General features: G+C 51.0%; 1 protein-coding gene across 2 annotated transcripts in view; it reads right to left on the reverse strand.

Annotated features, from left to right (window-relative positions):
- Positions 1–7,974: 7,974 nt before the first annotated feature.
- The window catches only part of RPH3A (rabphilin 3A), a 30,530-nt gene continuing 18,219 nt past the window's right edge, over positions 7,975–20,285 (reverse strand). For both annotated transcript variants that reach the window (XM_034428875.3, XM_034428876.3), the window contains exons 6-19: positions 19,840–19,996; positions 18,808–18,843; positions 17,812–17,973; positions 17,311–17,403; positions 16,806–17,021; positions 15,416–15,495; positions 14,626–14,700; positions 14,414–14,523; positions 13,304–13,430; positions 12,551–12,607; positions 11,931–12,082; positions 11,251–11,332; positions 10,707–10,803; positions 7,975–10,194 (exon numbers count right to left, since the gene is read on the reverse strand). In XM_034428875.3, coding sequence (XP_034284766.2) covers positions 10,064–10,194; positions 10,707–10,803; positions 11,251–11,332; positions 11,931–12,082; positions 12,551–12,607; positions 13,304–13,430; positions 14,414–14,523; positions 14,626–14,700; positions 15,416–15,495; positions 16,806–17,021; positions 17,311–17,403; positions 17,812–17,973; positions 18,808–18,843; positions 19,840–19,996 — 1,575 coding nt within the window. In that variant the 3' untranslated portion in view covers positions 7,975–10,063. The remainder of the gene's footprint in view (positions 10,195–10,706; positions 10,804–11,250; positions 11,333–11,930; positions 12,083–12,550; positions 12,608–13,303; positions 13,431–14,413; positions 14,524–14,625; positions 14,701–15,415; positions 15,496–16,805; positions 17,022–17,310; positions 17,404–17,811; positions 17,974–18,807; positions 18,844–19,839; positions 19,997–20,285) is intronic.

A 20,285-nucleotide genomic window follows, 5' to 3' on the forward strand; every position in this document is an offset into this window, starting at 1 on the left:
GACAGGGAGGGAGGGAGGAGGAGAGGAAGGGAGGGAAGGGAGGAAGGAGAGGGAAAGAGGGAGGAAGGGAGGGGAGGAAGAAAGGGAGGGAGGAGAGGGAAAGGGGAGGGAGGGGGGAAGGAAGGAAAGAAGGATGGATCATGGTTAAGAGGAAGGACCTCACCAAAACATCCATCCCTCAGTCCTGCAGACTTGGGGATTTACCAGCAAACTCTTTTGTTACCAGCACATTCCACAAGCTGCCATCCTCTTGTGCCAACCATGCTTGGGGTCCCTCCCTCCCTCCTCCCTCTCCTAGCAAGACGGGGAGAGGCAGACTGACCAAGGTTTGCCTGGACACAGAAAGTTGGTTTAGCTCTTTAGCCAGAGGGAGCCATTGTCCCCGTGCCCTACCAAACTTGGTCAAATGTCTCAGGTCCAAAAGAGGCCACATCCCTGATCTGTAAAACCTCCCTCCTGTTACTACCCCCCTCCCCTTTTTATTACTTGTCCCTCGAAAAAGGCCTCTCTGCTAAATAAGTCCTGTAAGAAGATTTCAGACCCACAGAATTATTAGATAATGGCTGCTTTCTCCCGCATTAACTCCTATTGTTTTAGTAGTTGGGGGATAAAGACAAAAAGAATCTTGCAGATTAATGCCAGGAGCAAGGAGATTAAAAGATTAAAGGGGAAACGAGTCCACTGGACGGAGACGGGCCTTTCTTTCCCATCTCTTCCAATAGTTTGCTTGCAGCTTTCTGCCCCAAAGTCTGGGATAAGCCTGGTATAATGGACCAAATCATTCCCGCCCCCTCCCCCCGACCCTCAGTGTTTCTAGAAACATCCTTCCTGCATCAAAGGGATGGGGGAATCTCCCAGAAGGAGACCAAGCTGCCCGCCTGTCAGGGTCTGACTCGCTCTGTGACTCTTTTAGTGGTGTTTAGTGAACACCAAGTCTCCTTCCTTGGGGACTGGCAGATCTGAGGTTCAATCTAATTTGAGTCCTGCAATTACAATCCTGGGAAGCAGCAGCCCCAAAGCAGTGCTGGACAACGGTGGCAATAACCTAGTTTAACTGCCCAATACAAGGCACGACTGAAGCCCCAGGTGGCAGGTATTGTCCCACCTGCTCAACAGTCAACCTGAAGGCAGCTTTGCGGAGACCATCTCAGCATCAGTTGTACGACCATCCCTGGTTCCCTTGAGGGATTCTGCTTGGGAGTCCAGCCTTCACCCGTAGGGGACCTGTCCTTGGCTTTTCGGGGCGACTGTCAGGCCTGGAAGCCATCTCTTGCATTGGATCTTCAGGCCTGCCACATTGACTACTGTGGGAAACTGAGAGGTGGGAATTGTATGGAGCCAGGGTGATAATGTAGTCATAATAACATTCCTTTCTCAGAGAGTCAAGGACATCTTGCCCTGCACCGGGAGGGCTGGAACTGGGAGGCATCTCCAGTTGGGTTGGTTCATTGATTGGACCATGTGATGGACATCTGGGTGCTGGGCAGGGACTTGGACTTTCCTTTGGGTGGGGGAAACCTGGAAGCTTTCAGATTCGGGTTTTCCCAGATGTGCCAATATGACATCTCTAATAAAATGGGACTTTGAGGAACTTCAAGCCTCGGAGTCTTTTTTCGTTGGGGGTGTCCCTGGGAACCCTGACAGCGATATTCCCCCAGCCAAAACATTTGGAGGAGACCTTAGCTCAGAGCTTTATCTTGCTTCTCCTGGGACGACTTTCCTCCCCAAAGACGAGGGAAGCGTAGCAGGAACATCTTATTTTCTTCCCCAACATCTGGCATTCCAGAGGAATTAAAGTCTAGCCGTCACAAGAGGTAATCACAGCTAGCCTCCCTTAATTAGGCCAATCCCCTTTAAAGCCCTTTAAGAATGGGTGGCCACAATCAGGATCAGCTTAGGCCAAACCTCGGCCAGGTGTCAGCTTTGCATGAAAAACAATGAATTCTTCACTCCAGCTAAAGGCAGCTGATCCCCTGGGTTTTCTTAACCCCAAGATCTGCCTTTCTGATTGCAAGATCCAATCTGGCTCTTCAGTAAACCTCTGACCGACCCAGACTGGATCTTGCAACCTTATTCTGAGACACGTACGGTATATTCATTCAACTTTCTGGCCTTTTGATGGGGTTCGTAGTTACACAAGAAAATGGCGTGGAGTCCCTTAAAATAATTGAAAAGCTATTCAGAACCCATGGAAGATGCTTTAAATGAGAGGAGGAGAAGGAGGGAGAGGGAGGAGCAATGCAAAACCTCTGAGCTAGCATTTTCTTCCTGCCTCTTCCCTCTTTAATCGGACAATTGTACACTTTACAGAATCAATGGTGACCTTAGCAAAGAGCGTAGGACCTGGGAGAAGGAGGGAGGCCTTGGCCAGAGAAATGTTGTTATTAATCCCCAACGGCTCTTTCGCTGCTCTCGGGTGTTTGGCTGGGCAACCCTGACCAGTCGGAGGTTTCCTGCTGGGCAAGACCCCCTTTTGTCTCCCTGCCATTCCTCCTGCCAGGACTGGCAGATCTCGGGCCACAGTGAAGTGTCTGGCCTGGGCACCATCCAGCAGAAGACGGAAGCGCCTTAGAGGCCCAGAGTACCCCCGGCAATGGCAGCTATGCTGGCAGGGCACCACTTCCTGCTCAAAGCCCCCTCCCTGCCCTTGCTGACCTCGAGAGCTGCAGCCGACAGGCCTTGCTGGTGGGTAGCAGGAAGGGTTTTGCAGGGAGATGCTGACAGCCCCCTGAACAGCTGCCAAGGATGAACAGGCCCGGTGCATCCTTCCCCTTTTCCTTCCTGGGGGGGCTATCTGTCCAAACTCTCCTTGACATATAAGTGCTCCAACTGTTGGCTGAGAGAATCAATTAATTTGCTTCTGCCAGAGATGAGAACCGCTGTGGTTGACCTTCCTTCCTTCCATGCCCTCTACAGAGGCAGGCTGGTTTGACTTGGTACCCGATGGATCAATACCGATCCTGATGGTGATGCCCAAGAAGAGACTATGGCTACTCTGGGGAGCCATTGAATAAGGTAATCTGCCATCAGAGCTCTTCTGGCCATTTTTATCGGGTGGAGAAGACCGTATTTGAGAGCCAGGACAGAGCATAACTTTGGAATTGAGAGCACCAGGTCAGACTTGTAGCAACCACCAATTTTCCCCCTGCCAGGAGATGAATACAGCTGAGCCAAGGACATGCATCTCTAAGAATGCAGAAATTGGAATTAGGAGCACCCCTCCTGGGGCCAGATTGCTTCCTCATGACCTCAAACGTGTAAAATATGAACAAAGATTTGCCTGTGTTCGAAGTAGCCGAAATTCAGGTGAAATCTGGGGCTTAATCCGTACTATTTTAGAAAGGAGGCCACTTTAGGACACAGATCAAACACTGATACTCCATTTGCCATGACCCCCAAAATAAGAAGACTGAGAGACACACAGACTTTTATGGGGAAAAGTGGGGCTTGATTGCCATCTGAGTTAACCTCTTGCTAGAGGTCAGGAGCAACCTGGCTCATCTGGCAGAAGAATGATGCCTTGGAGAAGACAGCCAAACCTGACCCACCAGAAATCTTAAAAATTGCAACCACCTCAAGAACCCAACCCTGCTGGCTGCCAATTGCTAGGACAGCATCTTTAGCTGCTTGGACCAAGCCCAGCCTCGGAAGCTGTCCTTGGTGCTGAATCTTCCCCCTCGGAAGGTGAACAGGAGACACCTTCCTGGACAGGTAAACTTGTTCCCTCCATCTCTCAAGGCCTTGTGCAGAACTGGTTCACCAGCACAGCCAGCAAAACTGGGCTTTCGAAAACTGGCAGGGCAGGGCTGGTTGCTAACTTGCACTAAGGCTCATGTACCTTTTCCCAGCTGTCATCACCAGCTTCCTGGGCATCAGAGATCAATGGGAGAAGGCAAAATCCCAAGGAAAAGTCAACCTCCAGGGGAAGATTTGATGTTGTACAAATGGCCACACTGTGGTGTTTTACCTCTGGCTTTCTCCAGCATCTGGCCGAGTGGGTTTGGCGTCTTCCATTGCCCCCTTTGCCTGGGAGGACTGCCCCAAATCTTTGTGGTTGCAGAAGAATTGCACGGGTATTGGCTGTGTCATCCTGCCCGCAGCTTCCACTGTCCACGGGTGTTCTGGCTTTCACCGCCCACACCACAATATTCCGAGCTGCCCATCTGCTGCAAACAAAGCCTCTTTCCTTTGGACGGGGGGAGGAAAAATCTTGGAGCAGCAGAGAAGAAATACTCCCGGCATTCAGCCTGCGATTACTGAAAGTGGCCGAGCAGGAGCTGAGCAGTGTTCTGGCTAAATGCTCCAATTTTCTCCGGCCCTCGCTTGACACGACTGCAGCATTTTCTAGCTGCGAGAAAATGAGAGTGGCAGAAACACTAAAAAGGGGAGAAGGGTTTTTTTTCCTTGGGGGGGGGGGTTCCTTTGCTTGTTGTTTTCATTGCCTTAATAAATCCTGAGGACATGCTAAACCCAGATGCGGTTTTCAAAATCTCAGCAGGTTGCAGAGGGTTGTTGCATTTCCTGCCACTAAAGATTGGTGATAGGGTTCGGATGAAGCTCAGAAAGATTTCCTGGGGTTTTCAGAAAATAAAAATAAAAATAAACGAAGGAGTGGTTTATACGGACCAGATTCTGATCCATACAAGAATAAATTGGTGGACGCAGATCTTCTCTCTGGCATGAAAACAAAGCTATTTTCACCAGCAATGTACTTTTGGGTACCAAACACCCGAAGCAAAGCTGGCTCAGCAAGAACCTGGTTTGACAAGGAGATTATTGATCTGGGGGTTATTGATCAGTCCTACTTTGGAAACAGATGGGCCTCTGGGATCCAGTCCGCGTGGTTCAGAAGATCCCAGGATAAAGGAAGGGGGAGGATTCAGTGCAGCCAATTCAGGGACTGGAGGCTAAAACATATACACAATGTTTGCAGGGATTGGGTATGTCTAGTTTAATGAAAAGAAGGACTAGAGGTGACATGATAGCAGCTTCCAATATTTGAGGGGCTGCCCCAAAGAAGAGGGGGTCAACCTATTCTCCAAAGCCCCTGAAGGCAGGACAAGAAGCAATGGATGGAAACTCATCAAGGAGAGAAGTAACCCGGAACTAAGGAGGAATTTCCGGACAGTGAAAACAATTTATCAGTGGAGCAGCTTCCCTCTAGAAATTGTGGGTGCTTCATCACTGGAGGTTTTAAAGATTGAATAGCCATTTGTCCAGGATCTCCTGCTTGAGCAGGGAGCTGGACTAGAAGACCTCCAAGGTCCCTTCCAACTCTATCGTTCTGGTTCCACTTTCTGAATGTTCCCAAGCCCACCACTTGGCTTCCCCTTCTGATATTTAACATCCGTGCCCCATTATCACCGGTCGATATTGCAGTTATTACTTAATGAGCTTAAAACTTGTCATTCTGGAGTTCCACCCGATCTGCGCATCACATGGCAGCTAATTGCCGCCGAAGTTATTTGGGGCTCTTAATGAAAATGCAAATACGGAGGCATTAATCAGACAATTACTTCTTAAGCACAAGACAGGCGACGATCCACCTAATTAAGAGATAAACAAAGTTAATCAGGGCTCTGACAACATCAGTTAAGGGGACGGATGGGCTGTGAAAAGGAATATTGCAGAATGAGGGATTAATGGGGAGACCCCCTCCCCACATCTGTTTCTTCTCTGCGGCTGAATTTGCGGATGAAAGGGAGCTAAATGTTGTTGTTATTATTAAACTTTTTAAAAAATACTTTCTGTTTTGAAAGTTGAGTCATGGTCAGCGAACAAAACGCGAACGTCAAATCGTCATCATCCTCCATTTACAGGATGTGTCCAGATTCTAAGAAGGAATTGGAGCTAAATTCACAATATATTGCAGAGTTTAATGGACTGAGGCTGGAAGTTTATGTAGCCGTAGTCAGACTATTATAAATTATTTTTCTTTCCTTAGATAAAGGGTGCTGAAGATTAAATTCTTCTTCACATGTGCGATTTGAATACCTATGGGGCTCTGTGTGGGAGCAGGAAGTCTTGGAAAAAATCCCCAAATCTAGAAATCTAGCATCTCAAGGAGAGTGTTACCTTCCCTCTGGCATCTGAGTTATTTTATTGAGCGAGCCTATCCTCTGCTATTTGTAGAATGGCGGCTCATAGATTTTTATCCCACTGCTGACACCAGGAATCTATTTCTCAGGCGGTCAAATATGTCATTAGAGCAGCTGTGTAATCAAAGCCTCACCTCTCTTTATGGGTGCTGCGCATGTTAAAAAAAGGGGGGAAAGGGGTGTCACAGGGTTGTAGCTGCTTTATTGACTTTTTTGACCCCCTTTCCTGCGGACACCGTGGTACCTATAGTTTGATCTCACCTTTAAGGCCCAGCATTTTCTGACCCTAGGAAAATCATTTGCCCCCAAAGGGCTCCTAAAATCTCCCTTACAAACTGAGCAATATTAAATAAGCTGCCCCTTGTTCTTGGCAAGGACTTGTGTTATTTTTACCCTCCTTTGTGGGGGTTTTTAAATAAATAAATAAACTGTCTATCCAAGAATGGTTAAAACAGGGGAATGGAATAAAACAGGGGAAGAGCTGGGTTCAAATCCATCGGCAGCCACACAAACCCTCTGAGTGGGACTTTTATTTATTCTCAGCCCAGCCTACCTCACAGGGCTGTTGTTTGGGGATGGCTACCTGGAGCTCCTGAGGAAAATGTGGAGTATCCATCTAATACGTAAGAAATAACACGGTCTGAAAACCAGGCATTTTCTGGCAGGGGAGCTCCTCCTGCTGGCTATCATTTCAATAGAATCAGCATAAAGCATGATCCATATTCAAGGCATGGTAGCCCCAAAGCCTTAGCCTCCTCCCCACTTTTCCAATTATATTTGAGATTCATCTTTGGCTACAACACCTTGGCTTATAAAAATGCAGATGGAGTCGATAGCAGAGCCCCAGATTTACGAGGCTGTTGGAAAGCAATACTCCCTGCTGGTCATAACTAATGTTTCTGTTTGTGCTGCACACCAGTCTTCTAATATAAATATGTTTCTTAAATATATATGCCCGGTTATTGATTCTCCGAAGTAGGCTGAGCAAATTACTGCGACTCATCTATTGTGCCATCGACCTGCTTCATGGTTAAAAAAAAAAGGGGGGGGAAATTATATTCTGGAGAAGCTTGAAGCATGATGGGGGGACTTCAACTCCCAGAATTCTTTGGCCACAATCTCTGCCAAGGGAAGGATGGATGGATAAATAGAGACACAAATCAATTTAATAAATAAATAAATAAATAAATAAATAAATAAATCCTCTTTTCCCCTCATCCCAGTCTGTCTTCCCTATGCACCCAAGTTTTGGGTCCAGTCTTGCATCGCTGGGCTGCTACTGCCACCTGCTGTCCATTCTGAGAAATACATCAAGTTGCTTCCCCCCCCCCTTCCCTTGGCTTGGCCGATTGCAAAGAGAAGGAGCTTCTTTTGACTTCTGCAGAACATTTTTTCAGGGCCCTCCGAAAAGGCCCTCTTCCCTTCTCCAAAGCTGGATGGTTTGCTGTGAACTGTCTTAGACTCGACTCTCGGTGAACCCCCGTTTTGTGCTCCCCTTCCAGTGACCGTTCCCCATTTCAGAACAATGGTCGCTCTGGGAGACGGTCAGATCCCTGGACAGTCAAAAGGCTTCAACGGGTGTTTTGCTCCTATGCAAATCTCTGGCTTTACCCGGTGGGCAAAGGGAAGAGAACTCTCTCTGACCTCAGGCAGAGAAAAACAAGCAAAGGCCAAATGGGAAGACCCTCCCTCCACCAACAGCAGTTAAAAGGGATCCATTTTGGACCCCCCCATGAGCTGCAGAGCCTCACAATCAAATCCGAATCAAAACGAATTTCATGGCCTTGGCAAGGTCCAATCCCTTCTCCTTTAGCTGAGCCGGAGGCGCGTTGTCGAGAAAGGGGGAACGGACAGAAAGCAGACGGCACTACGCAGCTTCTCCTACGGTTCTCTTTATTACGTCGGGCGTTGAGAAGGGCGGCTTGGCAGGGAGGGGGGTCTGGCAGGAGGGTTACAAGAGCATGCAGTGGAAAATTGGGCAGACCCCTCTATTGTTGGTGACACCGTTTGCCCGCGAGATAAGTTGCCAACGTTGGTTTGTCTCGGTGAAGTCATTGCATGCTGAACCGAATGCAACTGTGAAGAGCGAAAAGAAGGCCGGGTGGGTGGGTGGGAGGGGGCCTTTGGGGGGGGTGTTTCTAAGAGCATGCTTTAATTACAAAGAGAGAAGGCAGGAAGGACACCTTCACTGCAAATGTTCACCCATCATTGGGGGAGGGGAAAGGAGGGAGGGGTCTTCAAATCAATCGGAAAGGAGGAGAGGTGGGGCTCTAGTTCTCTGCCAACGGGTACTTTCATACTGTAGGTACAAAACAGTATTGAAAAAAGATTTTGAGAAAACCGAGTGGCTTTGGGGGGGGGGTTCTCAGTGGGGGGGACAGGGCAGGGGAGGAGAGTAGCCATTTCCCCCCCTTTTCTCCATTCTGTCCATCCTGATCCAGCATCTCCCTTCAAGGAAGGCTGTGAAGCAGAATCATTCCGTCTTTTGAGACCGAGAGACGGACGTTGCCCGCTTCTTACGATTAGATGCTTCTTCGCAGAATCCTCTCCGCTCTCTGAAATTCGGCAAGGGATCCAAGGCAAAGCCACGTCAAGTCCAACCCGAGAGAGAAGAAAAGAGATTTGAAGATGCGTCTAAAAATGATATTTGCGGCCTCGATAAATTTGAAGAGCTGTGTCCCACGTGCGCTAACCGGACCCTCATTTCTGGCCTGATGGGAAGCTCTCGTCAACCGGCCACCAGCTTTCTGAGGCTTGGGTGATGTCTGGGGGTGGGGGGGGGGAAGCAAGGCTGCTGGTTGCCACTGATTTTGTTCTCAGCCAGCAAATCTCTTCAACTGCTTGGGGGGTGAAGGTCAAAGGATGGGATGCAGGAATGCTGAGGCATTTCAGAGGAGAGGCCTCCGTGCAGAGAATGTTTGGCCATCCAGGACAGATGTGGGTGTGTAAGTTGTGGGCTCTTTCTCAAGCAATGGGGACGATTAGATTCTCTTGGACAAAGACAAGGAGGAATCGTCCAGGTATCGCCCCAAAACTCACAGGAATACTGAGCGAAGGAAATCGCTGGTTGTTTTCCACAAACTGAAGCTTTCCAGGTTGGGGAGGGAAGGAGCCCAATTCAGGGCCTGGAGAACGTGGTTTGTGAATTGAGGGGAGACCCCTCCTCTCTGTCTCTGGGCCCCCTCCCCTTTTCACCAGTCTCTTTGAGGAACACGGCCGCCACCTCTGCCTGCCTGGGGGTCTCTATCTCCAAGATTAGGGGTAAGATTGCTGTGGGGTTTGGGGAGCAGGGAAAGGAGAGGAAGAGGAGAGAGGGAGGGAAGGGAGGGAAATGAGGAGAAGGGAGGGAGGGAGGGAGGGAAGAAGGGAAGGAAGAAAGGGGATGAGAGGGGGGAGGAAGGAAGGAAGGAAGGAAGGAGAGGAAGAGGAGAGAGGGAGGGAAGGAAGAGAAATAAGGAGAAGGGAGGGAGGGAGGAAGGGAGAGAGAGAAGGGAGAGAAGGAAGGAAGAAGGGAAAAGAAGAGGAGGGAGGGAGGAGGGAAGGAAGGAAGGAGAGGAAGAGGAGGGAAGGAAGGAAGGAAGGAGTTTCAAGAACACTTGGGAGTGCAAGTCTCTTCAGCCAAAGGGGGGAGATGAAGGTGGCATTGGAAGGGGCAGGGGGAGATAATTTAGCTGCCAAGAAGCCGAGCCGAACTGAGGGTGCTCAATGGTGGGCTATTGCTTGAAAACCCCGGAGCCCCCCTTGTGGGAGGCCATGAGAGGCCCAGAGCCAAGCAGAGTGAGATGACCTGGGCCGAGAGAGGGGAGGGCTTGAGCCCGGCTCCTGCAGGGGAGGGAGGGGGGGAGGGAGGGGACCCTGCAGAGAACCCAGCTGTGGGATTTCCCAAGAGCAAAAGGGACACGGGGGTGTTGGAAGAAAAGATGGGCTGAAGATGGGGGGGAGGAGGGCAGAGGGGCACAGCCCCCTTAATCGCTGGACACGTGGTGCTCGTTCTGTAAGGCGTGCCAGCGTTCGATCTTCTTATCCTTGTTTTTGAGACACTCGTACCAGTGTTTCAAGCGCTCGCCTTTCGCTGTGATGCCCAGCTGGCAGCCGCCTGCGGCAGAGAGAGAAAGTTGGGAGGGGGTCAGGAAGGGCAAAGAGGGCCCACCACCCTGCACCTAAGGGGTCCCAGCAGGCCCCTTCCCAGGTCTTCTGCCTTAAACGAAAGGGGCCACTGAAGACCCAGAAAGCTGAACATTAGGGCAAGTCCTTTAAGGCAGGGCTCTCCAACCTTGGCAGCGTTAAGACCCGTGGACTTCTGCCCCCAGAATTCTTGTTTTAGATTAAATTATATTAAATTGTTCTAATTCTAGACCAGAAGTGGCCAACTTTGCGACTTTTAAGACTTGTGGACTTGAACTCCCAGAATTCTAGCTGGCTGGGGAATTCTGGGAGTTGAAGTCCACAGGTCTTAAAGGTTGGAGGCCCCTGCTTTAAGGTGTCATTTCACCCTCCTCCCCACAAGACTGACACGCAAGATGAGCCTCCTTCCTGGAATCCCCCCTCAAAACAAGCCAGCAGACCCCTCCCCAAAGAGTTCCTATCCTGCTCCCTGCAGCCACTCACCAATATAATCGTTGGACTTCCCAATGTCGTAATCCCAGACGGAGATATCCAGGGATTTCTTGGCCAGGTCGCTGTGTTTGATGTCGTAGAAAAATTCCTATCCAAACAGAGAAGAGATCAAGAGGCAGGAGCAGATCAACAACAGTAACCAGACAAAAGGAGTGTGTCTGTGTGGGTTTGTGTCTTTGAAGAAGGGAACTGATTTGCTACCAGCTTCCCCTTCCCCTTCCTTCCTTCCCTCCCTCCCTCTCTTTTCTTTCTTTCTTTCTTTCTCTCTTTCTCTTTCTTTCTTTCTTTTTCTCTTTCTCTTCCTTCCTTTCCATCTCTCCCTCACTCCCTTCCTGTCTCTTTTTTTCGGCATCCAGGTGCTTTTTTTTAAAAAGAGTGAAACGTTATGTTTGAAAATATATTTTTAAACCGTTTACCCACCACCTGCCTGAAGCAGCCAAGCCAGGTGACAAGCAGAAAAAGGCAAACAGGCTGGTGGGGGCATCGAGATCAGGAAAAACTTTGGGGGCCAACAGAAATCTGGCTCCTGCCTCACCTCGTTGAATTCGGGGTTCAGCGTCTTCTTCTTAATCTGCGTCTTTTGCTTGGCTTTCTTGCCCATGTCGGGTTTTAAGCAACTGCGGAAGGGAAGAAGAGGAAAAGTTGAGAAGAGGAAAAGAGGCAGGAAAAAAAGCAAAAAGAAATCAAGGCACAGAGCTGACAACCAAGGAACCTCTTCCTAAAATTCACCTCTGGGGACAGCTGATTGGGGGTATTTGGGGAGGCCGATCCACCTGCCAATCAGCTTTCTTCTTACTTTCCTCCCCAAAAACGAAGGTGCGTCTTATACTCCGAAAAATACGGTACTTACCTTCCCTACCGGTTCGGAAGTGCGTGCATGGGTCATGTGCATGCTTGGACCCTCTGCGCATGGGCAAAGCCTTCTGTGCATGTGCAGAGGGTCAAAAACAGGTTGCTTCCTGGTTAAAACCAGAAAATAACAACGTCTGGGCGGATGGGCAGAGCCTTGCCGCTACCAGTCTGAAACGGTAGCATTTCAACCCTGGTTGGCCCCCAACTCTGCAACCCCTGGACCCCTCTCTACTCCCTAGGCCGAGATTACAAGACTCCCTCCCGCCCCCCCCGCCCCCCCAAAAAGCCGTGCCTTTTCTGAGCCTGGTCAGAGGAGGCTTTGCCAGGCCTCCCACCAAGGGGCCCTTTCAGAGGCAGACCTACATTTTGACAAAGGGGTCCGAGTAGCCATTGGCATCCATGGCGGCTAAGTGGACGCAGCGCACAACGCCGACCACCAGGCCTCCTTTCTGGGTGTTGTACATGAGGGAGACCAGGATCTTCCCGCGTTCCTCCACCTCTCCGCCTTGGTCCATCTGTGGGGAAGAGAAAAGGGGGTTATGGGGGGGGGGCACTTGTGCATCTCTCGCCCTGCTCCACCACCCTCGAAGCTGACCCCACCCAGAGCACGGAACAACTCAAAGGAGCAGGACAAGAGCAGAAGAGGTGGAGAGACCACCTGGCCCGGAGAAAGGTCGTAACGTCACCTTCATCGTCATCATCATCATCTCCAGAGAGCCCCTCCTCCCTCCCACCCTCTCAGCGCTGGGGCAGGGGAGGCTCAGCCCTCAGAGGAGCCTCTTAATGGAAGCCCCTACATCTGAGAGTCTGGAAATAATGACAGCTGGGATCAAAGCTCCATTCAGCCACTGGGAGGCAGGAGAAATTACTGGCAGACCGCAAAGGCTCCATCAGGCCACCAGGGGGCGCACTGGCCAAAGAAATGGAGGGCTCCGAATCTTTGCTTCTCCGGTTTCTGCAGGGGAAGCCAAACTACATCTTACTTCGTCTTCGTACAAGGCCATTCCTCGCGAGGAGCTGCTGGTTCCTGTCCGCTTCATCTGGGAGGAGCAGAGGAGAAGCAGCATCACCACCACCCAGAAGGCAATTAAAGGCTGCCTATTTTATTCGGTTTTTTTACTTTTTATACAAGGGGGAACCTCCCAAACTCTGTATTTTCCACACACCCCGCTCCCAACTGAACTGAGATTTAAGTTTTATCAGGGCATCAATGTTACTTTTTGCCTTAAATGGGTTTTGTGTGTGTGTGTGTGTTTTGGATTGTATTGTGTTTTCATTCCTCTTTGTTGCCTAGAGTTCCTCCTGGCTTATAAGCAGGTATCCGAGTTTGTTACTAGCACTAGCACTTAAGAATTATAGACCGCTTTGTAGTGCTTTCACAGCCCTCTCTAAGCGGTTTACAGAGTCAGCCTCTTGCAAACCCCAACTGTCTGGGTCCTCCTTTTACCCACCTCTGAAGGACCGAAGGCTGAGTCAACCTTGAGCCAGTGAGATTCAAACTGCCCAATTTGCAGGCAGCCGGCAGTCGGCAGAAGGAGGCTGCAGTCCTGCACTCTAACCACTGCGCCACCACGGCTCATGAATAAATAAACCGCCTTTTCTGAGATCTGAACCTGCCGCTGAAACCGCTCCTGCCTCCGTCACGCGCCTTCATCGTCCTTCTCCTGGCACAAAGTGGCAGAGTTCGGACGAGCAGAGCCAAGCAAGGAAAAGCAGGCAGAGATGGAGATACCCACCGGGACGACTCTTTCCAGGCAGATGTTGAAGTTCTTCTTCTGGTTGACTTTCAGCTTCTTGAGGGCCACCCTCGTCTCCCCGATGAACTCGTTGTGGCCGAATTTGTCTTCATCACAGACAGAGATCCTAAGCAGGAGAAGAGAAAACCCACCCAGGTCTCTTGAGGGAAAAGCCCCACCGGGTGGGAACTCCCCACTGCCCCAACTCAGTGTGCGGACATGGAAAGTCCTGCAGTTTCTGTAAATTCAGGCAGTCCTTGACTTACAACCACAATTGAGCCCAACAGTTCTGTTGCTCAGCGAGAGATTGGTTCAGTGAACTTTGCCTCGTTTTATGACCTTTCTCGCCACCTTTGTTAAGCGAATCACGGCAGTCGTTGAGCTGGTAATGTGGTTGTTAAGTGAATCTGCCTTCCCCAATTGACTCTCCTTGTCAAAAGGGGATCATGTGACCTCGGGACACAGCAACGGTCGTAAGGATGAACCGGTTGCCAAAACGCCTGAATTTTGATTGCGTGACCCCAGGGATGCTAACGAAGGCCGTAACCCCACCCTATTGGCCTTCCGAAAAGCGGTGAAGACCTGGCTTTTCCGGCAGGCCTGGGGCCATTGATCTCGCTCTTGCGATCCGGCGAGATCCGGCCATGAATGGTGTGAATGAGTTTTAATGTTTTTAATTTTTAAATGTTTTTTATAATGATTTTAAATGCATTGTGAGCCGCCCTGAGTCTTCGGAGAGGGGCGGCATACAAATTGAATTAATAAATAATAAATAAATAAATAAGTGTGGAAAATGGTCCTAAGCCACTTTTTCCAGTGCCCTTGTAACTTTGGTTGCTAAATGGATTGCTGTTAAGTCGAGGACTACCTGCAGGCCAGGGGTCTCCAACCTTGGCAACTTTACGACTTGTGGACTTCAACTCCCAGAATTCAGAATTCTGGGAGTTGAAGTCCACAAGCCGTAAAGTTGCCAAGGTTGGAGACCCCTGCTGTAGACTAAGCCCCGTGTTTTTTCTGCCTGGGGAATTCTGGGAGTTGAAGTCCCCCCCATCCCCCCCGTCCTAAAGACAGGAAAAGAGCCTCTGGCAGAGAGCCAACCCGTTCTCTTGCCTTAAGGTCTTCCTCTGCATGTCCTCATCCGTGATGCCGTGATAGACCAGCGTTTCATTCCACACAGGATTCCGAGTGTTTCTCAGCGTCTTGGTCCGGAGTTTGTTGGACTGGCAGAAACAGGGGGCAAAAAAAGGCAAATGGGCATCTCTCTCTTCAATCCAAAAGGTCTCACTGAGCCACGCTGGAGCCCAGACCCCCCCCCCCTTTACCTTGCTGGCCCCCGGCAACAGGTGCAGTTTGACGTAGGGATCTGCCAGCCCGTTGGAATCCATTGGCTTTAAGCCCTGGTAGAAAAAAGATCCCACAAAGGTCAACGAGAGGAGGAAACGGGGCAGACAGAACTGCAGATTAACAGAGTTGGAAGGGACCTCGGAGGTCATCTAGTCCAACCCCCCACCCAAGCAGGAGACCCTACACCATTTCTGACAGGTGGCAGCCCAGTCTCTTCTTGAAGCCTCCAGTGATGAAATTCCTACAACTTCCGAATGCAACTTCTGTTCCATGGGTTGATTGTTCTCTCTGTCAGAAAATTTCTCCTTATTTCCAGGTTGAATCTCTCCTTGTTCAGTTTCCATCCATTCTTCCTTGTCTGCCCTTCAGGTACTTTGGAGAACAGCTTGACCCCCTTCCTCTTCTCTGGGGCAGCCCCTCAAATATTGGAAGATGCTATCCTGTCTCCCCTGGTCCTTCTCTTCACTAGACTAGCCTGGCCCAGTTCCTGCAACCGTTCGTCGTATGTTTTAGCCTCCAGCCCCTTAATCCTCTTGGTTGCTCTTCTCTGCACTCTTTCCAGAGTCTCCACATCTTTTTTATAGTGTGGTGACCAAAACTGGATGCAGGATTCTAGGTGTGGCCTTACTAAGGCTTTATATAAAGAAAAATTACTTCTTTACTTGTTTCCCTGCCGCCAGTTTTAGCCACGTCTTAAAATCCACGTGTTCGGATGCAAAGACCCAGTTGCTCTCCCTGATGGGGGGAAACGGGAGGGGGGGGGAGTACCTTGGCCTTAATGATGGCGCATTGCAAGGAGCTGTTTTCCTGGTTGTACAAGAGGCTGAAGTCCAAAGCCCCCAGGGTGGCTGTTGGGAAAGGAGCAAAGGGTGAATTGGGAGGTTCCCCGTTCAGCCCAAAAGACAACCCCCCCACCCACTCCCCCAAAGCCCTTTGCATATAGCAGCAGTGAGGAACCCTTGGCCTTCAGCTTACATTGCAAAAGGCAAGGCACCCAAGGAAGAGGGCAGAGGAGGGCAGAGGAAAGGAGCGGTTGTTAAAGTGAGATTTTGAAGAGGGCAAGGGCAGGGCTGGGATGGGCTCAGGGGAGCAGCAGGGGAAGGAAGAGAAGGGGCTGAGTGGAAGGGGGTCTTGTCAGAGGGACCCTGGGGAGAATTGCATCTGGGTCTGGATTCCTCTCGAGCTCTCGCTCTGCAATTGTGTCCCAGTCGCCAGCAGTATTGAGTTTTGGGCCCCCCAGATGAATAATTCAAAATCCCCCAAAACAAAGTGGAAGGTTGGGGGGAGGGGGGAAGGGGAGGGGGAGGGAGGCTTGTTAAGGAGGAGGGGAAATGGACGCAATCCATCCGCGCCTGGCCCACTTAGTACAGTGTTTCTCAACCTTGGTAGCTTGAAGATGGGTGGACTTCAACTCCCAGAATCCCCCAGCCAGCAGCGCTTGAAGATGGGTGGACTTTGCTGGCTGGGGGATTCTGGGAGTTGAAGTCCACCCATCTTCAAGCTTCCAAGGTTGAGAAACACTGACTTAGTAGATCCCGGGGAAGCCAGCCTGAGATTCCCAAGATCACCGTCATTAGCATAAAAAAACAAACAAACAAAAAACAAACCCTCCTTCGGAGGCCAAGCTAGACTGGCATATTTTAGGAATACAGGTAGTCCTCGACTTACGACCACAGATTCGCTGTCGCTGAGTGAAACATTTATTAAGTGAAACTTGGCCCGTTTTACGACCTTCCTTGCCGCAATTGTTAAGCGAATCACGGCAGCTGGCAAGTTAGGAAGAGACGGCCGTTAAGGGAACCCGGCTTCCCCATTGACTCTGCTTGTCAGGAAGTCGCAAAAGGGGATCACGTGACCCCGGAACAGTGTGACCGTCGTAAGTGTGAAAAACGGTCGTAGGTCGCTTTTTCAGTGCCGTTGTAACGTCTAACAGTCACTGAATGAACTGTCGTAAGTCGAGGACAACCTGTGGGGCAGTGAGAGAGGAGATGGAGAAGAGGCTGCCAGGGAAGGTCAGATTCTCCAGCTGACCACACTTTGGGTCAGAAAAGTAAGCTCCTAGTCCTCAAGGTGGCCCAACTTGAGAATGGAGTCCGGAGGCCTTAAGGTGGCCGAGGTTAAACCCTGCTGGGAAGCGAGGGAGGGTCCATTCACCCACTTGTCTCATCCGAGTCGTAGCTGTTGGCTTCCTCTTCGTCGTCATCGTCAGGAGGAGGGGGCCGGGTGGCCGCAGGGGGAGCCACGGCCTGGCCGTACGGAGCCGCCTGCCGTGGGGGCCTCTCTGCTCCCACTGTGGGGTACCCGGGCCCGGCGCTCTCGTCTCTGGGTGGTGCAGCAGAAAGAGAGGCAGGGGGCTCCGCCTGGGAGGACGCACCTGTGAAAGCAGAGAGCTGCTGGAGCAAAACCGACTTTTCCTCTGGAAACAGACATGGACATAATCAGGTCCAAGTGTCTGCGATGGGCCACGTCAGGAAAGAAGCCCATCTGAGGTTACGGCGGTGGACGATCAGCCCAGGGGCTCTTGCTAAGCTCAGCTCTTGACCTCAGGAGAGAAGGTGGGTTGTGGGAAGGTGGCTGAATCTCGTGGCCTGGCCCTCCACCCCTTCCCACGCAGGCCCTGCTGGGCATGGGGGCCCCGGCGTGAGGCAGCCCCCGTACTGGACCTGGTCCTGCCCCCTGGGCAGAGAGGCTCTGGTGGGGAGGCGCAGCAGGGTCTCTGGCGCCAGCAGCTGGGGCCGCGTTGGCTCGCTTGATCCCTAAGTGGGAAAAAGAAGGCAGAAAAAAAGGTCACAGATGGGATCCAGCTGCAGAGTTCTGATGGAATCTGCTGGGGGCAGATCCACCGAGATGAGGATGGCGAAGAAGGGCCACTGAAATAAGCTCAGAGGCACTCTTTTCATGGCAGTGGTTGCTAGATTTATACCACCCACAGATTGAAGCTTGTCCTTTAGAGCAGAGTATTCACAGCCACTGTATTGGCAGAATCAGAAAGGGTGAAGGAAGTCTGTCTGGGGAATTCTGGGAGATGGAAGACCACCCCCCTTAAAATTGCCAAGGTTGAAAAAAACAACTCTTCTGCACAGCTGCCAGAGGAAGAGCCGGCCTCTCACGTGTCCACACATCCTTACACAGACCCCCCTCATCTTCCTCTGCTCCCCCCTCACCTCCTGGGCTCCGAGCGACTTCATTCTCAGGTGGATAATCCTGGCTCGCCCGGGCATCTCTGGGGTGTTCGCTGCCACTTGGTGCCATCCTGGCCTCAGAAGGTTTCCGGTGAAGTGGGGGGTAATTTCCCCGATTGGAAGCAGGGGCTGCTGGCTCAGTTCCTGGTTTTTTGGAGGGTGGGGTGGGGAGAAATGAGACAACTAGAAAGCTCCAGGTACCCCTGTTGTTTTCTGCAGTTGCTCCCTTGAATAAATGGGGTTTGGGGGCAGCCAGGGAGCCCCTCCTTCCTTGCACCCTCTTCTCCCCCCCCCCCATGATCTTCTCCCCCAGCAGCGATCAGCAAGGAAGAAAGGAAGCTAAATGCTTTGCAAAGGATTCTGATTTTTATTCGTCCCAGGTAAAGCCAAGACCCTCCCTGCCTGTCTGGGATGGAAAAGAGGGATTTTATTTTATTTCTCTCCACCCCCCCATAAATAGAAACTGAGCTCTCTCTATCTCTCTTTCTTTCTCTCCTCTGTCCTCTCTCTTCTCTCTCTTCTCCTTCCTCTTTCTCTCTCTCTCCTCTCTGTCCTCTCTCTCTCTTTCTCCCTCCTGCCCCCCCCTTTGGCTGCCTGGATCAGCTGTTCTGGGGAGCCAGCTAATGAGTGTTCAGACAGCGTCAATCAGACAGCCCGGTCTGGCGTTCCCGGCGGGCTTGACAATTCCAGGCAATTGACAGAGTAATTCAGATTTTAATAATGGCCCAATCACTCAAAATGAGCTGTTCCGGATGAGCAGCTGACAACTGCAGCTTCAGGGAGGGGGGGCACCCAAGGCCAGGCCGGGGCAGAGCAGATCTGCAGAAGCTGAGGGTGGGAGTGGCAGGTGTGTGTGTGTGTGTGTGTGTCAGCCTGAAACACCCCCCCCCAAAAAAAACCAGTCCCCCCAAAATGGAACCTCACTTGAAAGGCAAAGGGACGAAAAGCAACATTGGCAGGGAAGCGTCTGTGTCTTACCGTACGAGCCTTGTTGGGCAGAAGCAGCAGCTGCAGCTTGATTTTGGGGAGAAAAAAGGAGATTTCAGGTCACCGAAGCAGAAAACGGACAGATAATTATTGGTTTCGCTCTCCTTTATTTGTGACTTTATCAACTGCTTCCGCAAAGGCGACTCTGCAGACACCGAAAAGACACTACAGGACAGAGGAGGGCGGAGGCTGCCCTCTGAGCCCTTCTGCACGTGTTATTATTATGGGATGCCGAAATTTGCCTCCAAAGACCTCCCTGGTACCTGGGCACAACCCCTCCCCCCAAAAAGCCCCCTATTTTCTTTGGTAAAGGCTGCAGGGTGCCAGCCTCCCTTTGCCAGCCTCCCGATGGGGACACTCAAAATCTTCTTGGGTTGATGATTTTGTCTGTCTCGTCCAGACAAATCTGAGGCCCATTTCATCGGAAAGATCTGCTCCAGGCTGGAAAAGCCACAGAGATTTTGACACAAGGCTGGTCAGCTTCAGGCTGCTCTGTTAAGCCTTCAGCCTTTCAGCCCAAACTCTCTTGATGGCTAAAAAGTGACATCCCTCCCCCCGCCCCCCGCAAAGATGGCCAGAAGGAAGCAGAGCATCTTCTTCAGTGCCTACATTGGATAGGCAAACTGCCCCCATGTCCTTGTCCCAACCCTCCTGAGAAAAATAAATCCTTTTGAAAATACTGTTTTCCTTCCTTTGGTGCCCTGATGCTGCCCTTTCCTGAAAGGCACGAGAGCGGAAACTAACCAAGGAGAAAAGCAACCTAGAATGAAGGAGGAATTTCCTGGCAGGGAGAACAGTGAAGCAGTGGAACGGAAGTTGCCTCCAGAAGTTGTGGATGCTCCATCAATGTAGGCTTTTAAGAAGAGGCTGGGCAACCCTTTGTCCGGAAGGCTATACAGTCTCCTGCCTTGAGCAGGCCTCCAAGTTCCCTTCCAACTCTGTCATTCTGAGATGAGGCTGGGCCCGCATTCCTGCCTCCCTGCAATCCCTCCAAAGTCCGACGGCCAAACCTTTAGGGCTCACCGGGGATCTGCTGGTGGGAATACGGTGCTGCTGGCTCCTGCATTGGGGGAGCAGGTCTGCTGGTGGCCGGCTGGGGCTTCTTGGCAATGGCCATGGGCTGGGGAAGCGTCTGCTTGGGCAAACCCTTGAAGAACCAGGCGCCGGAGCGTTTCCATACCTGGAGAGCAGAGAGCAAAGGAGAGGGAGGGGTTCCATGGGGCATGAAAGGGGGTCCAGATTAAAGGGGTCCGGTCAACGGGACGGGAGGGGAGGGGGACAATCCTCGTATGGGCCACTCCTGGGGCTCAAAGGACTTTTAATCCTCTGGATCCCTCTCCTATGCTGGCCTTCCAATGGTGCTCTATTCGATTTTATTTATTAAATTTATATGCCGCCTATGTTGCTATACAAATGCAATAAAAATATAAAAGCAATTACAAATATAACAGCAATTAAAAGGGCTAAGC

The sequence above is a fragment of the Pantherophis guttatus genome, chromosome 17, assembly GCF_059756535.1.
Source record: "Pantherophis guttatus breed Tessera chromosome 17, ASM5975653v1, whole genome shotgun sequence".
Taxonomy (NCBI): Eukaryota; Metazoa; Chordata; class Lepidosauria; order Squamata; family Colubridae; genus Pantherophis; species Pantherophis guttatus.